This window comes from Vicugna pacos, chromosome 9 (genome assembly GCF_048564905.1).
Source record: "Vicugna pacos chromosome 9, VicPac4, whole genome shotgun sequence".
In the NCBI taxonomy this organism is placed as follows: domain Eukaryota; kingdom Metazoa; phylum Chordata; class Mammalia; order Artiodactyla; family Camelidae; genus Vicugna; species Vicugna pacos.
The window spans coordinates 48,377,633-48,403,171 of record NC_132995.1 but is presented as its reverse complement, the minus strand read 5'-3'; the positions used below and the strand labels follow the sequence as shown (position 1 = coordinate 48,403,171).

Here is a 25,539-nt window from a genome sequence, read left to right as displayed (position 1 = left end):
CTGCTGAAATGCATTCCTTGCCATCACTTGGGGGAAGAGTGAGGTGTACCCTGAGGCTCATTGGTGGAGAGATCGGGCAATGCAGGAACTGTAGGAACCCTCCGATGTCTTCTAGAACGCAAGTGAGTTAGGGTTCTAACCATGCGTGCTCCTTGTGTCTCCAGCTTGCCTTAGGAGTGATGGAGTCCACCCTCTGGGCCAGTAGGACTAGGGGAAACCTCCATGGAGACACTGAGCCTCTTTCTCTTCCTCCAGAGGAACTGTTCACCTCAAGCCACGTCAAGTAGGGTGGGAGTTGGGGGTGGGATTCTTATAAGGGTTGAGGAGCTGGAAAATTAATCAGGGGTGTACAATCAAGTAATCTGGTCCCTGATTTCCAAAAAGCAGGGCCTTGCAAAGAGTCTGCACCATAATTTTATATTTCAGAGGAGAGGAACTGCACATTGGGCATCAGACACTAAACATCAACCTTCTGTATCATGAGAGTTTGTTACATGTTGGAACCTGCTTTGGCAAGAAAAAAAGATACTCATTGATATTTTGCCCCCAGATATGGTCTACAAAGGGGGAGTCAAGGTAAAGGTGACTATTCAGTACCAAGAAATGAAAAGAACAAAATTGGTCATGCCAATGGCAAGCAAGCAAACATAGGCGTGTCTGAGTAATGACTTCTGAAATAGTCCCACACCGCGTGAGTTTTCTTAAAATGAAAATAGACTATATATGGCAGAAGGGGGATTTTGCTCATGAGACATGGTTTCAGAGGAGGAATCTCTGGGGCTGGTCCTCACATGTGGGTTGTTGACCCATCTTCTATCCTTGAAAAATCCACATCTCTTTCCCAATGTTTTTGGCTAAGAACCAGTGAAGGGATTCAGAATCAGAGGTTGAGAGGAGGATGGTTCAACCTTTTGACCATGAAGCAACTGAAGGAGTGTAGGGAGGTTGCCTCTTAAGTGGAAAGAAAGGAAATACTGCTTGGAGAGATCCTAAACTTAAGGGCTCGTGGAAACATCTCCTGGCCTACCCTCTTCCTGCCAGCCAAATTGGCAAGTGCTCTTGTCCAAAGCACGGGTGGCTGGTGGCAGAAAGTGTCATTGGCCTGAAGAACTCGAGGATCTGGACAGTGCTCTGTGATAACACCTCTCCTTCCAAACTTGTCTCTGCCCAGGTCTGGTCTCTTAAGCACTGGACCTGTGGGCTCATATTAATTTGCAAGGCTGTTCTGGAACTGTCGAGAAGGACCCAAAGATGGACGGTTTTGAAACAGGGGAGCGGGTAGTGTCACACACAGATCGGGGAGGGACATAATACTGCATGGAATGGGATTGGCACTTAATTTCAGAAACAACGGTAATCAACAGCTTTTTAGCTCAGCTGACTGCAGACAAACACAACACTCACTGGACTACAACATTTGTTCACTGGGGCACAGGAGAGCTTTCTCAGCCAGCTCCTCTTCCTCCAAACCATCCTGCATGTCCTCCTGCCGAGGTCCCGGGTTACTGGATGAAGGGCATCCTCTCCTTGTTCTCGCTGTCACCCTCATGGTCCTCCTCCTCTTCGCCAGCCTCGCTGGTCTCCGTGCTGTCATTGGCCATCTGTAATTCAACAGAGGATGCTTGAGAGGGCTCTGCAGTCTGTCTCCTACCTTCTTCAAGCATCTGATGAAGCCCTTTGGGTAGGACTTCTCTGAGGACTAAGCGTAGGGTCGCCTGCTTCCCCAGGAAGGCAGTGTGGTACTAGCTGACTTATGTTGAGCACGCCCAGAAGCAAACTCTGACATAGCATTTGAGTGCAAGTATTTAGAATCAGGGAGGTGATTCCAGGACTTGAGAGATGACCCCAGGGAGATCAGGAGTGAGGAAAGGAGACAGAAACGGCAAGGAAGCCAGTATAGGATGTGTTAATACATAGCTCCTGCCACAGGCAACGGGGGCTCAGTCCTCTGGGGGACCACTAGGGGGCAGTGAGGGACATGCCTCTCGGTTGCCCCACATGAGCCAGGAAGGAGCCAGGGAAGGCTGCAGGTGGGTTATCTCCCTGGCTTTCTGGCCAGTTCTGTGCATAACCCAAGCATCTCCTGTGGCCAGAGGAGGCTCCCAGGCAGAGAGGGCCAGGGGCCAGGAGTAGCATACCGCCAGTGTGCAGGGGAATTGTGAGTGCTGAGGGGCATGGGGGTACTGACAGCATCCACTGAACAGACCGTCCAGGGTTTAAATCCCGATGCTGTCACTTGCTACAATCCAGAAGAGCAATAGAACAACGTTAACAAATGTGTATCTCCTTTGCTGTCTATATTTCCCCACTGGTACATCCTTTCTGTGAAATTGTGGGACTCTTTCTGGTCCTATCTATCTATCTATTCATCCATCTGTCCATCCATCCAACTATCCATCCATCTACCTACCTACCTGTCCTCACCAGTACCTGGCACAGCTCCATTTCCTCCACTGTTACAATGGGGATAAACCCACCTTGTAAAGTTGTCTTGTGAACCAAGTGAAAGAGAGAAATGATGTATCTGAAGCATCTGACAGATGCTCGAAACATCCTGGTCCTAACCATTTGCAGCCCCTTCTATGAACAGTGCCTCAGATTTCTTTCCTGTTCCTGGGTCCTGATCTAGGTAATTTACCTTGACCTCCAGACCTCCCAAACCTGGGTCCCTTCCTGCTCTCACAACTTATTTTTACCAACAGGAATCAGCCCCTGAACTTTAGCCCCACCTCCCATCCTCCCCACCCACCCACCACCAACCACGTGTCTGACCTGGAGCTGGACCTCCCCTCTCGGCCACTGCACACACTGTGCCTTCTTCCTTAGGCACCATCTCTTTACCTTCCTGCCTACTGAATGCCTGCTTGTCCTTTAGCGCTCAGCCCACTTCCTCGGGGAAGCCCTCCCAGATTTCCCTAGTGGGAACAATCCCCTATTGTGAGCCCTTCTTTGTGGCACGAATCCATAGCTGCAGTGCCTCATTTATCTGTCTGGTTTGATGACTGATGTCCACCTGCCCCCCTGTGGGAACTGTACCCCATGGGAGATGACCTGGTCTCCTGTTTCCCTCCAGTTTTAACCCTGCAACTAGCACAGTGCCTGACCACAGTAAGTATGCAATGCATACTTTTAGAATCATGAATACATAGTCATAAGAGCTCTCCCTTATTAGCACGCATTCCACATTCACCAATGTGCAGGGTGGGTCATGCCCATCCCTCCTTGTTCTCAACAATTACGACAAAGTAGCAACAGTAACCACTACTGCTGTTAGTTCTATTTCACAGCAGTGCAGAGGGAGACTCAGAGGTGCTGTAACCAAAGAAGTTGTGGGGCAGCAGAGGTCAGCAGCCTGCGGAGAAGGTCACCATCGTTCTCCCGGGCACTGGTTAGATGGCCGGGACCGGGGCAGGGCTGCCCTCTGATACAGTGGGGTTGAGAGGAAGCAGCCTCTTCTCAGCTCTGACCCCATGCATGTTATAAGAAGAGCCCAGCTCTGCTCTGGCCCAGCCTCATCCAGAGAAAGCCCCAGGATGAAGAGATGCTCGGGTGCCTCCTGGCAAATCCACTTCCAGAGCCGTCAGCAGCAATTACCTTCCCCTTCCCCTTATGCTGCCCCCACGCCTCACAGCCCAGAGAGTTTCTAGAGGCGGGTGTGTGCCCTGTGGCATGTTCAGTTTTGCAGGTTCAGGGCCTTTGACTCAGCCTGAGCTCTGAAAGTGGTCATTCCAATGGGAGAAAATGCCTCTGGGAGCCCCTTGCTGCCTCCTGTGCCCACATCTGCTCAGTAGGGAATGACACGTTCCTGCAGAGCCTTGACCTTGTGCCTTGACCCTTGCCCATTTGCTGCTCACCCTAGAAATGATCTGACCACCTGCTCCCTCTCCTTTGAGCCTAATCTTCCAACCAGATGGGATAGGGTCCCTTCCACCAAGAAATGTTCCAAATATCACAGATCTGATTTGGGCCATTTTCCATCATCATTAAGTACCAGGGGTCAAAGCCCTCCTGAGATCCAGGAACAAGGAAAGTGACATATGCCAAGGCAGGGTCTAGACTCTCACCCTGAAAGGTGGGCTTTTCAGCTCCTGCTCTGTTGAGAATCCCTATGTGGTCAAAAAGGACTTCCTAGAAGCCCTCAGGTCAGCAGGACCTCACATGTAGTGGACAAGCAGGAAGCCAGTACCAACTATTTTGTTTGGAAGCAATAAGCTGTACAAGATGGCTCAAGACCCCGTCTACTGATGGGGCTGAAAGAAACTTGGTCACAAGAACAGAATGCAGGTGCACAGAAGACCCAGGATCCCTGCCCCCTTCTCCTCCCTAACCTTGACCCCTCATCTGCCTTCACACATTTGCTGGCCCAGTCCTGGAGCCTAGCAGGCATTAGGAAATGTATGCATATTGTTACCTTACTTACACTTTATAAAACATCCTCTCATTAAATCGTCCTTCATTGCGTAACGTGGCCATAATACCCAAACCATATTCTGGTTGCAAAAGCTAAGGGACGCTTTTGAAAAATTATACACATTGGCCTAAAACAGGCCAAGATTATAGTTCTTCCTTTTTTATCAACCACTGATGCAGCTCTAAGACTAAACTTGTGAGAAAACAAACCAAAAAACACTTCCTAGGTATTTTCTTGGTTAAATCTTTCCTAGAACTTAGTAAGTAGGAGACAATGTTTTATGCATGTCATTCTAAGTGATTTATGAGAATGTATCCATCTCCAATTTATAGACAGCGGACTGAAGCCAGAGTGGCAAAGGAATTGCCCAGGTCACACACAGGGGCTCGGAGGTGGGCTCTGGACTCATGGAGTCTGTGTGTCGACCGCCACACTGCAGAGCCCCCTCACGGGACCTTTGCAAGAGTGTCTGGGATATGAGTGCTACATGCCTCACTCCTGGTGCGGGTCCCTGCATGTAAGGCTGTTATCCTGGTAAGACAAAAGCAGGAGGCATCTCAGAGGCAGTTGGCATCATTCCGTTAGGTACCTAAATGTGGATTTATTAAATTTCACCAGGAATCGCTCCCACTCGTGGCAGCCGAGAGAGCGTGTGTAATAGTCATTGTTTCTGTTCTCTCCCGACTGCCCCCGGATTGCTCCTGAAACCTTCTCACTGAAGCATTTTCCTTTCCTTCTTAGCGTTCATCCCCTTTGTGACTAACCCCTCGTTGCACAGTGGTTTGATTACCGCTGGTCTCCTCTAGCAGCCCTGGTCCAGCAGAGACATGCCTGTATTTCTCTCTGTGCCACCTGATGGACCCTCTGGTGTTGAAATGAACGGATCCCTCTGCTTTTCACTCACCAGTGGAGTCGGGGTCTTTTCCACGTCCAGAATTAACTTGCCGATGTTTCCTCGGTCGTGAATCCGCTGCATGGCCTCCTTCACCTGAGAGACAGGGAGAGAAAAACAGTAGCACGGGTTAGGGGAGATGTCGCCCAGGTGAAAATAGGGCCTCGAAAAGTCAAACCACCTGCTGCCCACCAGGAGGCGCTGCGGTTCAAGTTTAGCAACTAAGCTGGCGGTGCTTTCCAACAGCGGGTACAAATAAATTCTGGTTGTCACTCACACTCTCTGATCTTATGCAAGCAACTTGGTTCCCTGGGTCTGAAAAATGAGAGTGACAGCTCCAGAAATGAAAGATGAACATTCCTTTTAAAAAAAATATCTGGGAGAGGAGGGTCCTGCGGCGTTCCAGGAGTTACAAGCTGCTGAGAGGCAGGACACGTTAGCCAGAGTAACTTTTGAACAATAAAATTATTTTTCGAGGGTCATTTGTCCTCAGCTTACCTAAATGTTATATAACTCTGATTCATGGTTTGGCTGAAATGACCCATTACCCCAGCTGAACTACATTCAGGAAAATTCCCGTGGTTCCTGGTTGTTGGGTGGAATTTTGTTTCCGTCTAAGTAGAGATTTTCCCAGAAATAGTATTCTCCCCAGTGAAGAGGACCTTCTGTTTCCTTTCGAATGATGGGAGTCTGTCAGACCAGTACATAGACGCCTCCTGGGACTTTAAAATTAAAAAAAAGCAAGTGTGTAATGTAATCTAATTTATGCTTTGAACATTTCATTCTGTTGCTGTGTGGAGAATGAACTGTAGGGGGTGCTATGAGGATTAAATGAGATAAGGAAAGGGCAGCAGAATGCCAGTGCTAGGCATGGGTAAGTCCTCCACATCTCTTCGTGAAATCTACATGGAAATACAACATCTCTTGCTTAAAAAAAAAAAAAAAGTAATAATAGATCTAGTCGAAATATTTTTCCCTAAGTCTCAGAGTTTTCAATATTTTTGTTTACGCATTCATTCAGTCCATATTCACTAAGTGTTGCTTATAAGCTAGATGCCATGGTTTAAATTTTTAAAAAAATTTTTAAAAATAAGCTAAGGTGTGCATTGAGGAACTCAATCTGGGGCTGATGGATCAGTGTTTGCTTATATAAAAAACAAAGCCATCTTCTCATTTGAATAAAAACTTGACAGAGCCATTAAAATGTGCATATTCAAAGTGCTTTTCTGGGACTTTATCCTAAAGACATAATTCAAGTTATGGGGCAAAAAACTAATCTGACAAAAGATACTCAGGCGCAGCGTTGCTTTCAGTGACAAAACATTGATGTATCTTGTATGTCACCGAAGAAAGGAATGGCCAAGTAAACCATGGCTCTTACATTTATCTACTGAGTGGAAATGTTATGTAGCTGTTAAGTGCTAATTATAAAGAATGTACAGTAGGATTAAATGCCTTTATTATATTGTTAAATGAGAAAATGGAGTTGCATATTCCTATTTACATCCTCATAAAAACATGGACGTCCTAAAATAACTAGAAAAACATTGAGAGATGTGAAGAAACATTATGTAGGGGAAATGGATGCCTTTTCACTCTAACGTCCAAACATTGTTATTTGGTAACATGTTATCAAACCAGTATTTGATATATATAAATTAAATGTATCTTTAAATGCAGTCTTCAGACAATCTGGCACTGGTTAGAATGAACCTCCTTACAGACTGATAGTGTCATATGATTGTTAAATTTCCTGACCCTGATGCATAATCCAGGAGATTTCTTCAGTTTCTGTGCTGAATGTCACTTTCCAAGTGCTTTTGTATTTGGTCATAACAATAGCTTCTATTGACTGAGAATCTTTAAATATCACGGCAGACAGCTTCTAAAACGGCTCCCAACTACCTCCTGATACTCACACCCACGTGTAGTCCCCTCCCCTTGAATGTGAGCTGAACACAGTGACTTGCTTCTAACCAACTGGATACAACCAAAGTGACGGGTTGTCACTGCCAGGATTAGGTTATATAAAACTGTGACTTCTATCTTGCAGTCTCGTTCTTGCTCTGACTCTTCTTACCTTCTTGATCTGATGACACAAGTTGCCATATTATCAGCAGACGAAGGAGAGGACGCATGGCAAACAATGGAGGGAGAACTCCAGCCAACAGCCAGTAGGGAACCAGCATCCTCAGTTCAAAAGCCCAAGAGGCACTGGATCCTGCCAACAGCCAACGAGAGCACTTGGAGGCAGGTTCTGCCCTAGTCTAGCCTTGAAATGAGACCACAGCATTGTATGACACCTTGACTGAAACTTTGGGGAAAGACCCTGAGCCAAAACACCCAGCTAAGCCCTGCCCAGAAACTGAGATCATAAATGTTACTTCAAGCCAATAAGTTTTAGGGATAATTTGTTATGCAGCAATAGATAACTAATGTGTTCTTACCTTGAATATATCGTTCTTTCCCTGCAAGATCTATATTGTACCCATTTTACAGATAAGGACTTTGAGGCTCAAAGATATACACAATTTGTCCAAAGCTTACATGGCTCTTGGCAACAGAATTGTAGTTCAAACTCAGGGTTGTCTTGAAAAACAGATGCTTTTTCCCAGTTCTGCCCAGACTGTGCTGCTTCCTCTGGTTCTCACCTAACGCTTTCTCAGAATTCAGTTGGCTATAACCTTGGCAAGTTATTAAGCATCTGGAAACTCCCTGGAGATTAGGAACAGTTTTTAAGCTGCTTCTCCAATAAGGTAGAGCCCAGGGTAACAGAAAAGTTGTTTTCTTACCAGTTAAAGCTTATTGTGATGCTGGAAAATAATCCCCTGCAGGGCTGGCTCTGATCTGCATATTTTTTAGACATTTCTTTCTGAAATGAGCTGACTCCTTGAAGTTCCTTACGTGAGGGGTGGAGAAAGGGTTAGGAGTCTGATCCCCAGTCATGCTGTTTGAGTTTATATCCTCTTGGGCTGCTCTTGGAGATGTGAGAGTCCTTTATGACAAGTCTTAGAAGGAAAGAGACTACCATATTGTGATCAATTCTTTATGAGGCACAGCATGAGGTGTTTTACATGTGTTGCTTCATTTTATCTGCACCTCAAACCTCTCAGGTGAGCATAGGCATCACAGTTTCAACAGATGAGAAATCCAAAGATGAAAAATCGAATGGGTCTGTCACAGGTTGCAGTCAGAACAGTGTGGGAACCCTGTGGGAATCACAAGAGCAGTTTGCCCTTTTCAGGACTCTGGAAAAACCCAGAATGGGGCTCTGCTGTCTGTACCCCCAAACTCCCCTCCGATAACATCATCAAAGGGTCCATTCTGCAAAGAGAGATTTGCTCCCAAGTTACCAGTTTATAAACTCAGGTGCCTGGGTCGATGACAGCACCCAGCAGAAGAGGGGTGACAGCCTCCAGAAAACTACTTGTCTCCCTTGTGGCTACCAGAGAGATTTTTCTAAGGCACTCTTCTGCTTGGAACTTTTTCCCATCGAATTCAAGAGAAAAGTCGGTATCGGCTGCACCAATTTTACATACCCACAACAGTATGGAAGTTCCTTAAGAAACTACAAATAGAATTACCATATGATCCAGCATTCCCACTCCTGGGCATATATCTGGAGAAAACTCTAATTCAAAAAGATACATGCACCCCAATGCTCATTGAAGCACTATTTACAATAGCCAAGACATGAAAGCAACCTAATGTCCATCAAGATGGCAGGATAAAGAAGATGTGGTATATTTATACAATGGAATATTACTCAGTCCAAAAAAAGAGAATGAAATAATGCCATTTGCAGCAACATGGCTGGACCTAGAGATTATCATATGAAGTGAAGTAAATCAGACAGAGAAAGACAAATATTATATGATATCACTTGTATGTGGAATCTAAAAAAATAATACAAATGAACTTATTCACAAAACAGAAATAGACTCACATAGAAAACAAGCTTATGGTTACCAAAGGGGAAAGAGGAGGGAGAGATAAATTAGGAGTTTGGGATTAATAGATGTTCAATACTCTATATAAAATAGATAAACAACAAGGACCTACTGTATAGCACAGGGAACTATAGTTAATATCTTGTAATACTCTATAATGGAAAAGAGTCTGAAAAAGAATATATATATGTATATATCTGAATCACTTTACTGTACACCTGAAACTAACATAATATTATAGATTAACTATACTTAAATTATAAAAAAAAAAGAGAGACAAGTCTAGCAGACCTGGCATTGCCTAATATAGTTGCCACCAGCTGCACGAGTTCACAAAGGAGCAATAGTGGTGGTCATTCTTATTTTTCTTATTTTTGTCTGTAGTGGAACTCAGAGAGGTGGGTTTCTAGAAGACCAGGAAGACGATGGCGAGCCAACACCTATGAGATCCTCCCAGGTTTTCCAGGAGACACAGACTTGAATCATCAAGGAATGACTCAAGTAAATGTAAGATTGCCGTTTGAGAATTCTAAGATGGTGTTGAGGACATTAATAGGGGACTTGACCTGGCTGGGAAGATCCAGAAACACTTCTCTGAAGAAGTGATCATTGGGCTGGCATTTAAAGGATGAGTAGGATATAGCTCAGACAAGAGGGGAGAGAGGACCATTCCAAGCAGAGGGAGCAGAATATGAAAGGGCATACTGCAAAAAGGCTAGTGGGCATGAGGAAAATGAACGAAAGTGAATGTGGGGCAAGATGCTGGGAAGGTTGGTTGGAGCCATTGCTTCTACACTCCAAAGAGTTTGCAAGGATGCAGTTGCCGATAGCAGATCAGACAAATCTACACTCTCCAGTCACCTTGTAACTGAGTGGTCAGTTCCTTCACACTTGAGTAATGAGGGTTAACAATGCTCAGCCTTTGTTTGGGGGGTCTCATTTAACATTTCACCATACTCAATTTCCTTTTGAATGGTGTGAAAGGCACAAATTCATTAGGGTACAAATGCTACCACTTAATAACCAAAGCATTTGGCTTGTGCTCTGAATAGTAATAAGCCTAGCCACCTAGAATAGGAAAAAAAATAAAGACGAATTATTTCACGGATCACTGTGCCTATTAGATGATAAATTAAAAGCTTTGAAAAAGAAGAAATGAGTAATACTCTAATAAAGAAGCTCCTCTACCCAAGTCGTCTCTGGAAGATGAATCATATTAATGATGTCCATCTTTGGGAGGGATTGATGATTACTTAAAATCCAAGGTGAGTGTTGAAAAGTAACACACTCATTGCAGGTAGACGTGAAATCTGAAACTTCTGTGCACTAAGTAGCTGCAGGAGTCTAGAGTGAGTGAGCCCCGAGATTTTGATCTACGTGGAAGAATGATGGAAAAAATAAAATGTCAGGGACCGTGGATTGACCGACTGAGAAGGTAGACACAACTTCTTTTGAGATTAGTTGCCTATGGGCCTTTGCAATCCTGTATAGTGCGGACGAGAGTGGGGCATTTAAAGAGGCAATCAATCTCAGGGTCATTCCAGTGGTGGTTCAGCCCCTGAGAGTGAATGTCTCCATAAATTTTGTACCCAAGTCACCTCTCTTGACCCATTTCTAGTTCTGGCCCTGCATGGATAGCTGATACTTTTAAAGGAATGAAACAGTAAATTGCTATTTTAAGAGAAGTATCTGCGTGGCCACATTACGGCCAATGGGGATTTTTTTAAGGGGCCAGGGGTAGGAGCGCTGGCTTAGGAGAATAAAGAACAATCGGAGAGTGAGGAAGAGGGAAGGCAGAAGATCAAGGCAATAGAATCTGGATGAAGTAACTGGTCCTTTTCCTCTGGGTACTTGGATGATGCTGACTTTGTTGATTAAATATGTATCATGGTCATGATGAGTTCAAATGAACTAAACACTGAACCAAAAGCCAGAATGTTCAGCAGAAATCTACAATCCACATTTAAGCCAAACTATATATTCTTGTCCAATTGTATTTCGAACTGAAGCAAAAGATGAAAAAAGAAGTCTAGAGAATTGCCTCCAATGTGTGTTTTACTTTATTGAACAATAGTCCCCAGTGTTGAATTTGCATGATAGAGTAGAATTGAAGTGAACACTCTGTGGATGCTTATTCCAAAGTGTGAGGTCTGAGGAGGAGGATTAAAAAACGCGTGAGAGGGTGTCCGTTCCCTGCAGAAAAATGCCTACGGTACAGTCTTTAAGAGAGATGCCTGAAGCGTGATGGACACAGAAAGAAGCAGCTGGGGTTGGGAGAAGGATGAAAACCAGGGAAAACTACCAGCAGGAAGTAACTTTGAAACGGAGGCTTGAAGCTCTAGTAGAAGTTAGTCACTCAGCAAAAGAGAAGGATGTAGACATAATCTGAGGAAATATTGCTCTACTCAGAGAATGAGTCACTGATGCCACAAGAGCACAGACAGTGATGATGGTCATTACGCTTTGAAAATCCTCTTGAATTGCTGAAGAGCCTCAGGTCCAATGGAGATGGGTTACATCATAACATGAGCTCCTGCCACTCTGGAAATGCCACGTGACAATGGTGGAACTTACAGAATACAGTTTTCGGCTGATTCTTGCCTTCAGTCCTTTAGCAAAACCCTCCAACCAGGGAGAGAAACTCTTATTTCTGCTTGGAGAACTCCAGTTCCTTCCTAATGATGTAACTCCCCTGCTTCCAGACAATACTGGTTTTATTTGTTCCCAGACTGATAACGATTCAATTCCACGATGCCTGAAGGTTTTCACCTGGAACTGTCAAACACGAGAGCTATGCAAAATGCTTAGAACGGTAAGGAGGTCAAAGACTTTCAAAGTGTTGAAAGTTCTCATCTTTTCGAAGGGATGACAGCTAGACCTGCTGACAATTTTGAAAGTACGGTTTAGAAGGCAGAGGTGACCTTTCCTTAGGCTTTGAAAGAAAGGGTTTGCAGGTGTTTGAGGGTATTTTTTAGTACCTAAGAGAACTGAGATAACATTGACTGTGTCATGTAGACTTAGCTGTAATTTAGACAAGGGTTAGGGTGCCTTCGGTGCAAAATCAGAGGTGGCCAACAGAGGAAGATCTGCCTGGGACAAGATGTCTGGGGACTGTGGGATGCTCTTAAGTAAGGAGTGGAAATAACAGAGTGGTTGCGTTTGTTTAAGAGACATTTGCAAAGTGCTCCTATAGAATGCTGGTTCTCCATCACTTTGACTGAAGTGGGGTTTCCTGTGGATCCTCCCACTTAGACAGGAAAGAAAGGGAGGGTGAGAGGCTCCGGACCTAGGACCGTAGTGATTTGAGAGTCACCACCTGCCTGTAGGTTCTATTAGAAGAAGGGAAGTGTCTCAAGGAGAGAGTTGAATCTAAAAATCAGGTACATTTAAAGGAAGAGGCAGAAGTGGTACCTCCAGGGGGTGGTGGGGGCCATTGCTCATTATTATCGCAGCAGCTAACATGTGACACAGGCTTAGCAGGTGCTGGCACCGAGCCAAGCACCTCCTCTGTATGATCTCATTTCATTACATCAACCCTGTGAGGTCAGTGGGAGTTTGTCAGACTGTCAATCAGGGCTGCTTCAAAATATTCTACCCTTTCTTCCTGAGTCCCTGTTGCTCGTGGAGAACAGTGGAGATGAAACTGAGGTTTAGCAAGGTTAAGTGATTTGCCCAAGGTTAAACAGTAGGATTTGGAGAAGCCAGGCTGCAAACTGATCTCAGTGGAACTCCAGGGCTTCGTGCACAGTTGCCAAGCATGGAGCCAGGGAGGGTGCGGGAGGTGGAGAGGAAGGGAGGTATGGGGTCCTGGGTACCGCTTCGTAGAACTCAGAATGTGTGATTTCCTCTGTACTTCCACACACCATGATTGTTCCTTGGTTGTAACACTTATTCCATTCTCTCTTGAAGAGTTGCTCCACCTAGGAAGTGTGGACTTTTGGGTCAGCTAATTCTCAGTGGTGGGGAGTATATCTGTGGTAGCGTTATGGCTAGTTTTTGTTTTCTCCATTACACTTTAGTCTATTGTTTATTTTATTTATTTTGAAAACCACTTTATTAAGGTATAATTGTCATGTGAAAAGCTGTACCTAATTAATGTTTACAACTCAATGAGTTTGGGGATAAGTGTACACCCATGAAAGCACCATCATCAGCAAGGCCATAAATGGATCCATCACCTCCCAAAGTTTTCTCTCCCCCCTCCTTTATTATAGTTATTATATTGAGGTAAGAACACTTCACATAAGCTCTGCCCTCTTAGCAAATGTTAAGTGTACGATACAGTATTGTTAGCTATGGCCACTATGCTGTATAACAGATCTGCAGAACTTACTTATCTTGCATAAAACTTTGCTCCCTGTGACCATCAACTCCCTCCCCCCCTCCCCCTAGCCTCTGGCAACCACCATTCCACTCTCTACTTCGGTGAGTTTGACAGTTTAGATTCCACGCAGAAGTAAGACCATATTTTTCTGTGTTTTTCAAAAATGTCCAGACTGAGCATGTGTTCATGTAGAGTAAGTTTTAACAGTGATGGTGGTTAAAGCACCAACTCCTCTTTGATCGTCACAATAGGGAAGGAAGGTTACAGAGCAGGGATAGGAGGAAGCTCGTGGGGGCCTGGGGACTGGAGCCTTTCACAGGGTTGTGACTTTAAAGTAAAGCGAACCACCAGCTATACAAGAGAAGCCCTGTGCTGTCACCCAGCAGCCTCATGTGCCAGGTGTCTTTTCTCGGATGCCCCATCAGAGGATGCCTCATCAGAAGATTCCTCATCAGAGGGTGTCCCATCAGAGGACAGTCCATCAGAAGACATCCCGTCAGAGTACGTCCCACCAGAGTACGTCCCATCAGAGGATGCCCTATCAGAGGACGTCCTGTCAGTACTGTAAAGACAATGTCTCTAAGAGGAAACTAATTATCTCACACCTCCTCCCCTCCATTAACTTCCTCTCTTCAGGCCACCAAAATATAAATTCAATCTTTAATTGTAGAAAACACCTGCCCCGCTACAGCTAGCCAGTCAGAGGAGGTCTTTGCTTTCTCCACTCTCCATTACTGTCTAGCTCAAGACATCACCTCCCTCCAGAGTGATTTTTCCAGCCTCCTATTTCTCTGGGGCTCCAGTTTATTCAAACGCCAGTCTGCTCTCTTTCTACTGCCAGAGCTATGGTGACTGATGGATTTACTTCTGTGTCTTTCATGTCCCAAACACTTGGGACTGTGCCATAGATTCAGTAATAATAGTGATCTTAGTGGCTAACAGTGACCACTTAGCACACAAGCTGGGCACATGCCAAGTGTCAAGTGTTTTCTGTAAAATCGTCCGTTTTCACCTCATTAGAACCCTGTGATGGATGTGCTGTAATTATTCTCATTTTACATAGAGAATGCGAGGATCGGGGAGGTTAATTAACCTGCCTAAAATTACAGACATAGTAGGGAAGTGAGCTAGGATTTTCAACTAGACTGATATTGAAATATTGACAGAAGACATGATATCATGTCTGGAATTTGCCTTAAAATATGCCAGAAAAATAGTGGGGGAGGGGAGTCAACAAAGGAAACAAATTGGCTAAATGTTCATCATTAGAGAGGCTGCGTTGATGGGTACATGGCAGGGGCGGGGGGTGTCAGCATTCTACTATTGCTACTTTTGAATATGTTTGGAATTCTCCAAAAAGGTTATAAAATAAGAACTTTGAGCCTTGTTCCCCAAGCAACAACTGTAACAACAATTTCAGCCCCCAAATGCTCAACTGTATATGTTTGATGCTAATGGTATCAATGAGAAGTTTGGGTTCCTTAGAAGTTTGGTGCTGGAGGCCAAGGTGTTATTCCATCCTCCCAGATGGAATAATGTACCTGTTTCAGCAAATAACCCAGCTTTGCGAGGGCTGTAACTTCCAGTACTGGACACCTAGCATGGACCAGGCAGCATTCAGGGAGATGAATGCACTCAGCCCCTTCCCCAGACAGACCCCCAGGCTGTCAAGGTGGGAAGACACCTCCATCCAGGAGGGAGAGCGTGGGAAGAGCTATATTCTAGGTGTGAATGGAGAGGCAGGCAAACCCAGGGGAGGAAATGACTCATTTTAGAGAAAAATGGCATTTGCCCAGGGCTTTTAAGGGTGGGAAGCGTTTTCCAGGAAGAGAAAATGCAGTACAGGGTCCTGAAAGGGGAAGGGTGGCTCACGAAGGGGAGTGAGCATTGGTGTGGGGCGCATTGTGCGCGGGAACGCTGTGGGCTGGCTGGGCTCTCTTCGGTGGGGTTGGGGCCGGGAGATGTCTTCACTTGGATGTAATCAGAGGCGTGTCTTGAGAAGAAGGCCTGGAGATGGATGCCTGCAGATGGGCAGGGGACAGGGAGAAACAGGGAGACCAGGGAGAACTGGGATTTAGGGGGACTGTGGAGGGGGAACTGACAAGCTTTGATGATGAGATATCGAGAGAGGCTGTCAATCCCACTGGCTTCTGAGATCATTTCAGGCTGTTTGGAAGCCATATAATTCCCCAAAGGGTAGAAAGCGCCTTTAAAAAGACCTATGTTTTGCAAGATTCTCCATCCAGCAGAGATAAGAGCTGAGGTAATTTGATTTATCTTCGTCCATTTTAATTAGCATTGGAAACTGGTGACTTTGCCTGCCCTGGAACCTTCCTTCTGTCAGCGTCTGTGTGACTCTAAAGTCGAATTTTTAATTATCTCTGCGGGTTTACAGCGGCACGGAGGGGCTTCGGAGGCTAACCTTTTCTTTCCTGCATCTTCCTCTCTGTCTGTCAGCTGAGTTTTTTCCTCTAAGCACCAAGGAGTATCTATTAGCCTTGAGGTTATGTTGCCATGGCAACGAGACAAAAACAGGCTCAACATAGAAGGGAAAAAAAAAGTCAGTGGATGAGGGAGGTTTTTTTCTTCCAGCCAGTTTCCTGCTCAGGACCCATCTGCCTGAGCCGTCAGGGCCACGTGTCGGGGATGGAGTGGCTGGGCCACTCTTGTTCCAAACGGGCTCACAGGGTGGTCCTACTGGACTGATCCTGGAGGGGCCCCTCTTGGACAACTCTGGAGTCATGGCGGAGGGTAGACCTGGGAAGGTCCCCAAGCAGACAGAGTTTGGTAGAAGTTGGGGAGGCAGTTCACCAACATTAATAAAAACCTGAAGTCATAGCCACACCAAGTAGTGTAGGAAATGTTTGCAGAGTCTTTATGAGGTCTTTAAAACACCTTGCAAAGTCTTGAAAATTCTCTGACCTAATAACTCCACTTTTGAGAATATAGCCTAAAGAAATAATCCTACATCTGGAATACTAATGGGAAAAAAAGCTTCATATCCAGAATATTTATTGCAGCTATCACAATAAAAATTTAAAAAAAAACCCTAGATTCCAGGGAGACAGTTGAGTAAACTCTGACATATTCATTTGTTGGAAGAATACATGGCCATGAAATTTAAAATGCTGAAAGGGTCTATAAAACAGGGAAAAAGAGCAGCTTGCAAAATTTTTTACAGTCTGATTATAATTTCTACAGAATGTCAAACCCTCAAACAAAAGAAAATAAAAACAAACCCCCAAATGCCCAGAAAGAAAATATTGGGAGAAAAAAAAAACAACAAAATATCCACAAGCGTTATTGTCAGGTGATGGAAAAATAGATTTTTTTATGTCTTTTTTTTTTATCCATGATCAGTGATCATGAGACAAACCCTTCCTTTTGTTATAAAAGCAACTCACCTCTTCTGCTTGGGGAGGTGGCCCTTTTTTCAGCCTTCTCCCCTGTGCAGAAGCTATCTTTTAATAAAAAGCTTTAAGAGGGGGGGATAAGTTGGAAGTTTGGGATCAGCAGATACAAACTACTATACACAAAATAGATAAACAACAAGGTCTTACTGTAGAGCACAGGGAAAGATAGTCACTAACTTATAATAACCTATCATAAAAAATATGAAAAAGAATGTATGTGTATAACAGAATCACTCTGCTGTACACCAGAAACTAACACAGCGTCGTAAATCAACTATACTTCAATAAAAAAATTTTAAAAAAATCTTTGCTTGCCTTAAAGTCTTGTGAAAAAGATATATTCATTTCTATGGTATTGCTGTCTGAGAATCTGGAAAGGACCTGGTAACAGAGCCAGTCCTTGCTGGTCCATGAAAGCTGACTGTGTGCATTTCTGCTGCAGTCTCGGCTCAGTGATGTCTGCTTGGTTGCTTGAAATCGGCCGTGATGGGAATATTTACAGCATGGACACTGGCAACTGCTACAAATCAGCGGGTGATGGCACATACTGCTTGAATTTAAATCTGTTTGCTTTAGCGGCATGGGAGCGGGAGCTCCCACAGGAAGGGAGTTAACTGCTAATGTTGCCTCCGGGCCTTTCTGCCCCCAGAAGGCCCTACAAGCCTACCCGAGAGGCTGGGTCTCATCTTCTGAAGAATGCTTAATTGCAAGTGACTTTGGCTTCATCCAGGTACCTCCTCCTAGTATAAAGGGCATATTTCGTAACATGTTTAAAAGAAAACTCTGCACTACTTCCGTAAGTAGAGGGGGCAGGATCAGTATTATTTGCCATTAAAATCTAAACATAGTAAGTAACATAAAAGGAAAAAAATCTTATTATATACCAGCTTGATGCCATTGCCTGCCTGACCACCTGAACCTGAGGTCTGCTCTTTTGTTAAAAAGGGAGGGGGCGAGTGATCAAGAGGTGTTAATGGGTATTAGCAGCCCTGACTTTACTCTTGACCTAATCACAGGATGAGAGAGGAATGCAAAGGAAATACGTTTCTCATTGGGTGACTCAATGTGAAGTGATCCCATATTCAAGCCCTGCCCCACGTCATCACACGTGAGAATAGAGCTCTCTTGGGAAATACTGTACTAGATGATGCTAGAACATTTGAAGGCAGAAAGAAAACTATTATATTTTTTCTAATCAAGAATGGATGTATCATTGTGCTGAATGCAAAAATCCATATTAATTTTAAAGCTAACGTCATGTTGAACATGGCTTATACCAGTTCTTGAGAATTCTTGGTTAAATTTTCAAGAATTTAGCTAATCAGTTGACAGCAGGTTCTTCATGGCCAGGGCGTGGTAGGGGGAGATTTTACACCGTGGAGATTAGCAAATGCTACATATCAGAGCTTTCAACCCTCCCAAGATCTGACTGTTAAAACGTTCATAAGTATGTCACTAATTAATGCTTTCCATGCCATTTTGAACTTGTTTAAACCTCTTCAGACTACAGCCTTAGACTGCTGAGAATGTTCATTCCCTGTCTCCTGCCGTGGAGAAGTTGTGTGGAAAAACTTGAGATGCACTGAGCAACGTCCTTAATTCTGATGATCTCATTTCCATGACTGCATCTTAAAGAAGAGTGATAGAAACCACTGCTGAGTACACTGGTGATCCTTCTTTCCAACCCACGCTCTTTAATGAGCTATTTTAGTGCTGGCTCTGCTAAATACTTGGAATTTATAATGCCCTAGAAACTCTTCGATTTCTAAGAGAGTGATGACTATTAGGAAAAAACAACACCCCCCTCCCCGCCCCAAGATACAAGACAGTAAATTGAGTGCAGCAATGTTTCACCCTATGTAATCCCGTATGTCACCACTGTCTGTATTATTCCAAGCCTTTCCATGTCTCTTTTTGGTCCAGAACCTCAAGTCCTTTGGTTTGCACTTATTGCAGGAAACAAGAGGGGGACCACATCCAGGTCACCAGGGGTTGGGAAAAGGTGAGGGCTTCAGAATTAAGCTTCTCTGTGGCGCGCCTGGCTTGTGTTACCGTTGGTGTGATGGTAAACATTTGTAACGAATCTCAGGAGTGGAGGGGAGGGGGAGCCCTGATTGGACAACTTGCTGGTTTCTTGGTGGAAGGACTCCCACGACAGCTGATTCTAATCTACCAGGCAACCATGTACGTACGTAAGGACGTACTACGTACGTACGTAGGACGGACGCAGGGCTGGACGCGCGTGCGTAACGCTGGGCGCTCGGGAGGGCGCGGGTGCCCGCGGGCTGCGCCGCACACTGGGCCGAGAGCGGCTCCGATAAAGCTGCGGTCCCTCCGGCAGTCCGCAGACCTGGTAAGTGCTCAGTCCCAGGGAGAGGTGCAGACAGTGTCCACCTCGGAAGCAAAACAGCCGGTTATTTTACCAGCAAAATGGGTTTATTCAGGAAGAGCTGAGAATTGCAACTTGAGGGGATCAGGCGGGCTGAGGTGAAACACAGGCAAGTCTGAACAGACCGTTCCTCCTTTTTAGGAGGGAATTGGGGAGGGTTGTTTTGAAGAAAAGTTGACTGGACACTCGGGTTGCGGGCTCAGAACCTGTGGCCAACGCCGCTGCCAGGACCGGGGTGGGGGTGGGGGGGCCTCTGTTTTCCTCTTTCCAAAGCTGTTGGTCTGATTTAAAAGTTCATTGTAGAAGAATTTGACGTTGTGAGCGCTTCTCATTGGCTGTAAGCCGCGGTTAGAGGTTGCTGCTGGGGCAGCTTGCTTCTTTTAAAAGCAGGAGCGAAAATTCCCAGGTGAAAACTGTCGTCCCTGGTCGAAGTAATTCTCATCTTCCTTCTCCCTGCTGGTGAGGCCGGCTGAGTGGTACGTGTTGGGAAAGAGCTCCCTTTCGGGTCTTCCTAACTACATTTAAAACGACGTTTCCTTTACTTATTTTCCCAACAGGCACTTTGCCAGTTAGAAGCTAGGAGAGGTGGTGACAAATTCCAGCCAGCAAAGGAAGGGTTACCCCACTGTCCTCAGTGGGCAGAACCCTAGGGACCTAGAGGGGCAGCGGTGCCTCAGGCCAGGCAGCCTCTAGAAGTAGGAGGCAGATCTGAGCGGCCCTGGGCGGGGAGAGGGCAGAGGTCTGAAGCCTCAGCACCCAGGGACACACCTGAACCCACTCACCCCTCTGCCCCCATCTGCCACTCCTGTTCCCAGTTTTCTTGTCTCTTTTTCTTTTTTTAAGCATCTGTCACCTTTTAATATAAAGTGAAAAAAAGCTTATTTAGGTTTATTGCTTATTATTTTCCTCCCTGACTCATCCACCCCACACAGTAGAATGTAAGCACTGGAGTTTTTGTTATTGTTTCTTTGGTCAGTGTTTTGACAGGTGTAGCTCAAATGCCTGAAACAGCCTGGCAAATAATTGGAACTCAATAAATGTAAACTGAATCTGGATCTGGTAGGCAAGAGAGAGTCAGAAAATAGGAATTAGAGCAGAGGTTCCCAACTTGCAGTGGGTATGAAGGTCGCCAGGGAGCAGATCATGTGGAAGACCCCAGACCCTTCTCCCATCACCTGTGATGTGCTGGCTTGGAGGCAGGGCTCAGGAATTGGCCCCGGGAGTGGGTCCACACCTTGAGAAACCCAGCCTCTGTGTTCTAGAGGGAGCAGCTGTGGCTTCTGCTCATAGAAGGAAGGCTTCTGCCCTTCCTGCTCTTACAGTCACCTCTCCCAGGTGTTGGCAGGAAGTTGGGTGGACCTGCCGGCTAGTGCCGGGGCAGGGAGGTGTGAGCCAAGCTGTGGTCTTCTCGCTGGGTGGGTTCAGATTCACTTCAAGTATCAGCGGCTTTTCCAGTGCCTGACTGGGTCTTGAAATACGTAAACATCCCTCCTGTTCAGAGCTTTGCTTTTTATTTTTGCACACTTTCCTAGTTCCTAAACTTTCAATGACTTAATATCTTCCTTCAAGAGATTATAGTTTTGTCTCCTGTGTTTGGGCACATTTCCTTAGGTAACTGTCAACTCTTCTTAACCTTTGTCTTAACAGCCTCTTTTGAATCCTCACCTGGTAGGGGCGTCGGTGTGTCTCCTCGACTCGTGTGACTCTAGAGACCCAACTTACCCTGTCCAAGAGGTTTTTCTCCTGGTCTCAGAACTTGGCTTCTTCTCTTTTGGCTTTTACCTGAAGGTGGGAGGCAGGTGCAGTGTGGCAGAAAGAGCTGCTTGCGTCCTAATTTAGGAAGATTGACTCATTTTACTGAACTTTGTCATTCTGGGCAAGTCAGGAAGCCACTCTGAGCCTCGGTTTCTTTATCTCTAACATGGGATATGTATTGTTCCGGAGGGTTTTATTGTGGAGAAAGTATGGCTACAGAAGTACAAGTGTTTTTTTAACCTTAAATCTCAGGATATCGCAGTAACCGGGAATATCCAGGGTTTGGAAGCTCCCACCCTACCCATGACGTCTTTCCCCCATCAGTCCAGGGACTTAACAAGAAAAGTCATCAGTGCTGCGATCTCCCTGCGTCCTTACCACACCTCCCACTTCTTACCTGCCTTCCCCTCACCCAGCCCCATGTCACTGACCCTTGGAGGAGGAAATCAGGAGGGGTCAAGAAGAGCGGGAGAGGCAGGATGCTCTGGAGAGTGACCTGAATATTCATTAGGCATCTTTGATGCTTTAGACAGTGCCGGGCACTTTAGACACAGCATTGGATCAACATTCTCAACAGCCCTGCAAACAGGTATTATTAGAGATGGATCGAAACACTGAAGCTTCGGTTTCTGGTCGGCTTGACTTCACAGCCAGTACTGATTTCACTGAGCAGTTCTGTCCCCAGCAGTGATGACTGTAGACACAACTCAGTAAATCTGAACCTGTTACCCATGCTTCCCACTTCCCTTTCTGAGCCTTATTCTCTCTCTCTCCCCCGCTTGCCCTCTCCGTGTCTCTCTGAGATTTGGGGTAAGGGTAAGGTTTTCTTATGAACATTATTGAATGACGAGTGGAGGAAGGACAGGGTTCCAGGGTCCTTCTGATTAGAAAGTGTTTAAAAAAAAAATTCCTGGTGCCCAGAAGATGTTGCTTACCCCTGACTTCCCAAAGAGATGTCATTCTGTAGAACATCATTTCTGTTACCTGCCAGTTTATTTCATTATCTGTAATAAGGAGTAATGACATTTCTTAATTGCACTCCATAAAAATCTGGGTTATCACTTGAGAATTTTACCGGATTAGACGAAGAGACATCTCATACCACTGAGAAGAAATTTCACTCTTGGAATGAAACTTTTATCATTTTTTTCAGAGATGCCATACACTCTATGAATCATTTGGTTGGTTTTGAATGAGAGTCAGAACCGAGTGAAATAATAACCATTGTTGAGGCAGAAGTAAAAGAAAAAAAGATGGGCCTGAAGAAATGTTCTGTGGACCATAAGGGAATGGAGCACCTTGACGCATTTTTCTCTCACTCAAAAATGAAAACTAGATCAGAGTCCCTTTAGAGGTGACGTGAGAGGTGGGTTCATTAAGCTGCCATGAAATTGTCCCCCAGCTTGTGAGTTTCTCCATGAGACCTGGCCCTGCCTGTTGCTCAACCCTATACCTCCATCGTCTAATGCAGGACCTGCTGTAAATTGGTACCTTCTGCCTGGCTTCGAAGCTCTAAATCCCACACAATTAAGTACTCTTCCATTTGACAGTCCCCTCTGTTGTCATTCCTGGTTTTTCATGGTGGTTAATGTTTAGCACCTTACAGTTTTCAAAGGACTGTTCCACACACCACTGTATTAGTTTCCTCTTGCTGCTGTGACCAATAACCCCAAACTTAGTGGCTACACCCAACACAGGTTTATTATTGTGCAGTTCTGGAGGTCAGAATTCCAAAGTGGCTTTCACTAGGCTCAAATCAGGGTGTCAGCAGGGCTGTGTTCCTTCTGGGTGCCCCAGGGAGAATGTTTCTTTGGATTCTACCTGCCTTCCTTGGCTTGTGGCCTCTTCCTCCATCTACAAAGCCAGCAGGATCTTCACATTTCTCTGACTCTGACCCTCCTGTTCCTTCTTATAAAGACCTTTACGATTACACTGGGCCCACCTCTATGATCCAGAAAAATCTCCCCATCTTAAGATCTTTAACGTAGTCACATCTGCAAAGTCCCTTCTGTCACAGAAAGTAACATGTTCACAGGTTCCAAGGATTAGGACATGGATGTGTTTGAGGTCCAGGATTCTACCCACCACAAGCCCTGTTCATCTGTTTTTCAGGCCAAACATCCAGCGTTTTTTAAAAATTATTATTCTCTTCTTCCCCTCAGTCTTTACATCCAATCTGCCATATGTCTGGTTGACTCAATATCCAAACCGCATCTGACCATTTCCACCTCCCCTTTTTGACCACTGTCATCCATGCTAACATCATCTTCTGTCTGAAAGACTTCCAGAGCCTCCCCATCACCCTGCCCGTATCTACTCTTGCTCTCCTTTTCTCAGCCATCTATTCTGCACAAAGGACCTTTCAAAATAAAAAAATCAGACTGTATCATCCCCCTGCCTGCAGGACTCTACTGGCTTCCTTCCCATCAGAGCTAGGAGACTCCCAGGTTCCTACTGTGCCTCCCACCCAGACTACACACCCTCCGCCTGCTTCTCTGAACTCCTCTGCTATTCCCCCCCTGCCCCCGTCTTAGTCCTTCTGGGTTGTGATGACAAAAATGCTGTAGACTGGGTGGCTGCTAAACATTAGAACTTCACTTCTCACGGTTCTGGAGGCTGAAAGTCCAAGATCACGGTGCTGGCAGATCAGTGTCTGGTGGGGGCCCACTCCCTGGTTCATGGATGCTTTTTGATGTGTCTTCATGTGGTGGAAGAAACAAGGGAGGTTTCGAGGCTTCTTTCCTAAGGGCATTGATCTCACTTAATGAGGGCTCTGCCCTCGTGCCCTAAGCACCTCCTAAATGCCCACCTCCTAAGACTATCACCTTGGGTGTTAGGTTTCAACATCTGAATTTTGAGGGGGACACAAACATTCAGACCACAGTACTCCCTGACTTAATCTGCTACACCAGCTGTGTTTGTCTTATTGGTGCTTTAAAAAAAAAAAAGGTTTCCTTCTGCTTCCTACCTCAGGGCCTTTGCACTTGCTGTTTCTTTTTCCTCCAGCTCTGCTTAAGATTGCCTTCTCTCTTCCTCAGATAGGTGTTTAATCAATATGTGAATGAATGAGTGGGTTTATAATTTAAACAGTCCTTGCAACAGCCCTGTAAGATACAGCTTTTAGAGTCAGGCAGATACAGGTTTGATTCTAACTTTGTCACTTAGGTGCTGAAGGACCTTGGGCAAGTTACTCAACCACGCTGAGCTGGAGCTTCCCAACTGAAAATAGGAACTAAGATATATTGCAGGTTTCCTATCAGCTCAAAGGAGATGAAGTAATGACACAGCAGGATGTGATACCTGAAATATTCCTTCACGTTCATTTCCTTTTTTTTCTGTTGGCCCCTAAAATTATCGGGATGTTAGGGGCTTGAGGTAGGGGCACGTGTACTCCCCACATCCAGTTCTCCTCTCTTTGCTGGACACTCAGGAAAACATTTCCTGGCCTCTGTGCTGTTAGGTCAGACCATGTGACCAGTTTTAGCCAGTGAGATTTGTGTGGAAGAACATCCCCCAAGTCCTTGGGGTCCCCACTTTGTCTGTCTGTGTGGAGTCCTGGCATGATTCCGTCCTAACAGTCACTCTCCTATGTGCTAACTCAGCGCTCCTGGGTAAGACAGACCCCCTTTGTGTTTTCCCTTTGGATTTCTGTGAATTCATGGAAGCAAACAAGAATGCAGGTTTGTGGGCAGAGCAGAGAGAAAGAGAAGCCTGGGGCTGTCGCTGCAGAAAGAGTAAACCATGCGATCTCAGGGATTGTTTCATTGGTAGGAGGCAGCATTCTTCACCCTGGACACCCTGTTTCTACGGGGGGGTCTAAATGACGAAGCACTCTCCTGTTCTTCCCCCCAATTTGAACTATTGCATCGTGAGGATTTGCCAATCTGATGATGAGACGCACCTCTGTGTTTGCAAAGAAGTTAGTTTCCCAGACTGTGTTCCATGGAACATGGGTGCTTCAAGAAATTGTATTAAGTGACGGTATTAAGTGAGCTACAAAGAAAAATGTTTCCCTAGTCCAATAAGGACAGTGCAGTCTCCTTATCAACAAGGAGTCCTGCAGGAGAGAAACCTGTTGAACTTTGTTTCACCCAGCATTTCTTACTCTTACTCTGTTTCAAACATAGAGGATGCATTTCCTGATTTCTTCGCCCCACCTTGCAGCAAAAGAACAAGAATCTAAAAATTGCCTTGCATTAAATGCCCAGGTGTGGACATTTGTTTTTCACATTAGATCGGAAGTTTTCTTATCAAAAAATAGCAAGTTAAAGTCAGCATAGCTGCCTAGGTGTAGAAGTTGGCTTTTTCCCCCTAACATTTTGAACTTAAATGTATGACTACTACGCCTGCCACGAGTCAGCGTTCACACAGCTGCATGATTTCCATATCCCCGCAGGGGCTTGTA

The 25,539-nt window shown here is 45.3% G+C and overlaps 2 protein-coding genes across 4 annotated transcripts in view; one reads left to right on the top strand and one right to left on the bottom strand.

The window, feature by feature from the left end:
* Positions 1-398: 398 nt before the first annotated feature.
* VAT1L (vesicle amine transport 1 like) overlaps positions 399-25,539 on the bottom strand; it is a 124,144-nt gene continuing 99,003 nt past the window's right edge. For both annotated transcript variants that reach the window (XM_072967764.1, XM_072967765.1), the window contains exons 8-9: positions 5,316-5,399; positions 399-1,601 (exon numbers count right to left, since the gene is read on the bottom strand). In XM_072967764.1, the coding sequence (XP_072823865.1) occupies positions 1,503-1,601; positions 5,316-5,399 (183 nt within the window). In that variant the 3' untranslated portion in view covers positions 399-1,502. The remainder of the gene's footprint in view (positions 1,602-5,315; positions 5,400-25,539) is intronic.
* The window catches only part of ADAMTS18 (ADAM metallopeptidase with thrombospondin type 1 motif 18), a 543,678-nt gene continuing 537,396 nt past the window's right edge, over positions 19,258-25,539 (top strand). Inside the window, exon 1 of one of the 2 annotated variants that reach the window (XM_072967759.1) lies at positions 19,258-19,343. The gene's annotated coding sequence lies outside the window, so the exon portion shown is untranslated. The remainder of the gene's footprint in view (positions 19,344-25,539) is intronic. The other variant, XM_072967760.1, reaches the window with a different exon arrangement.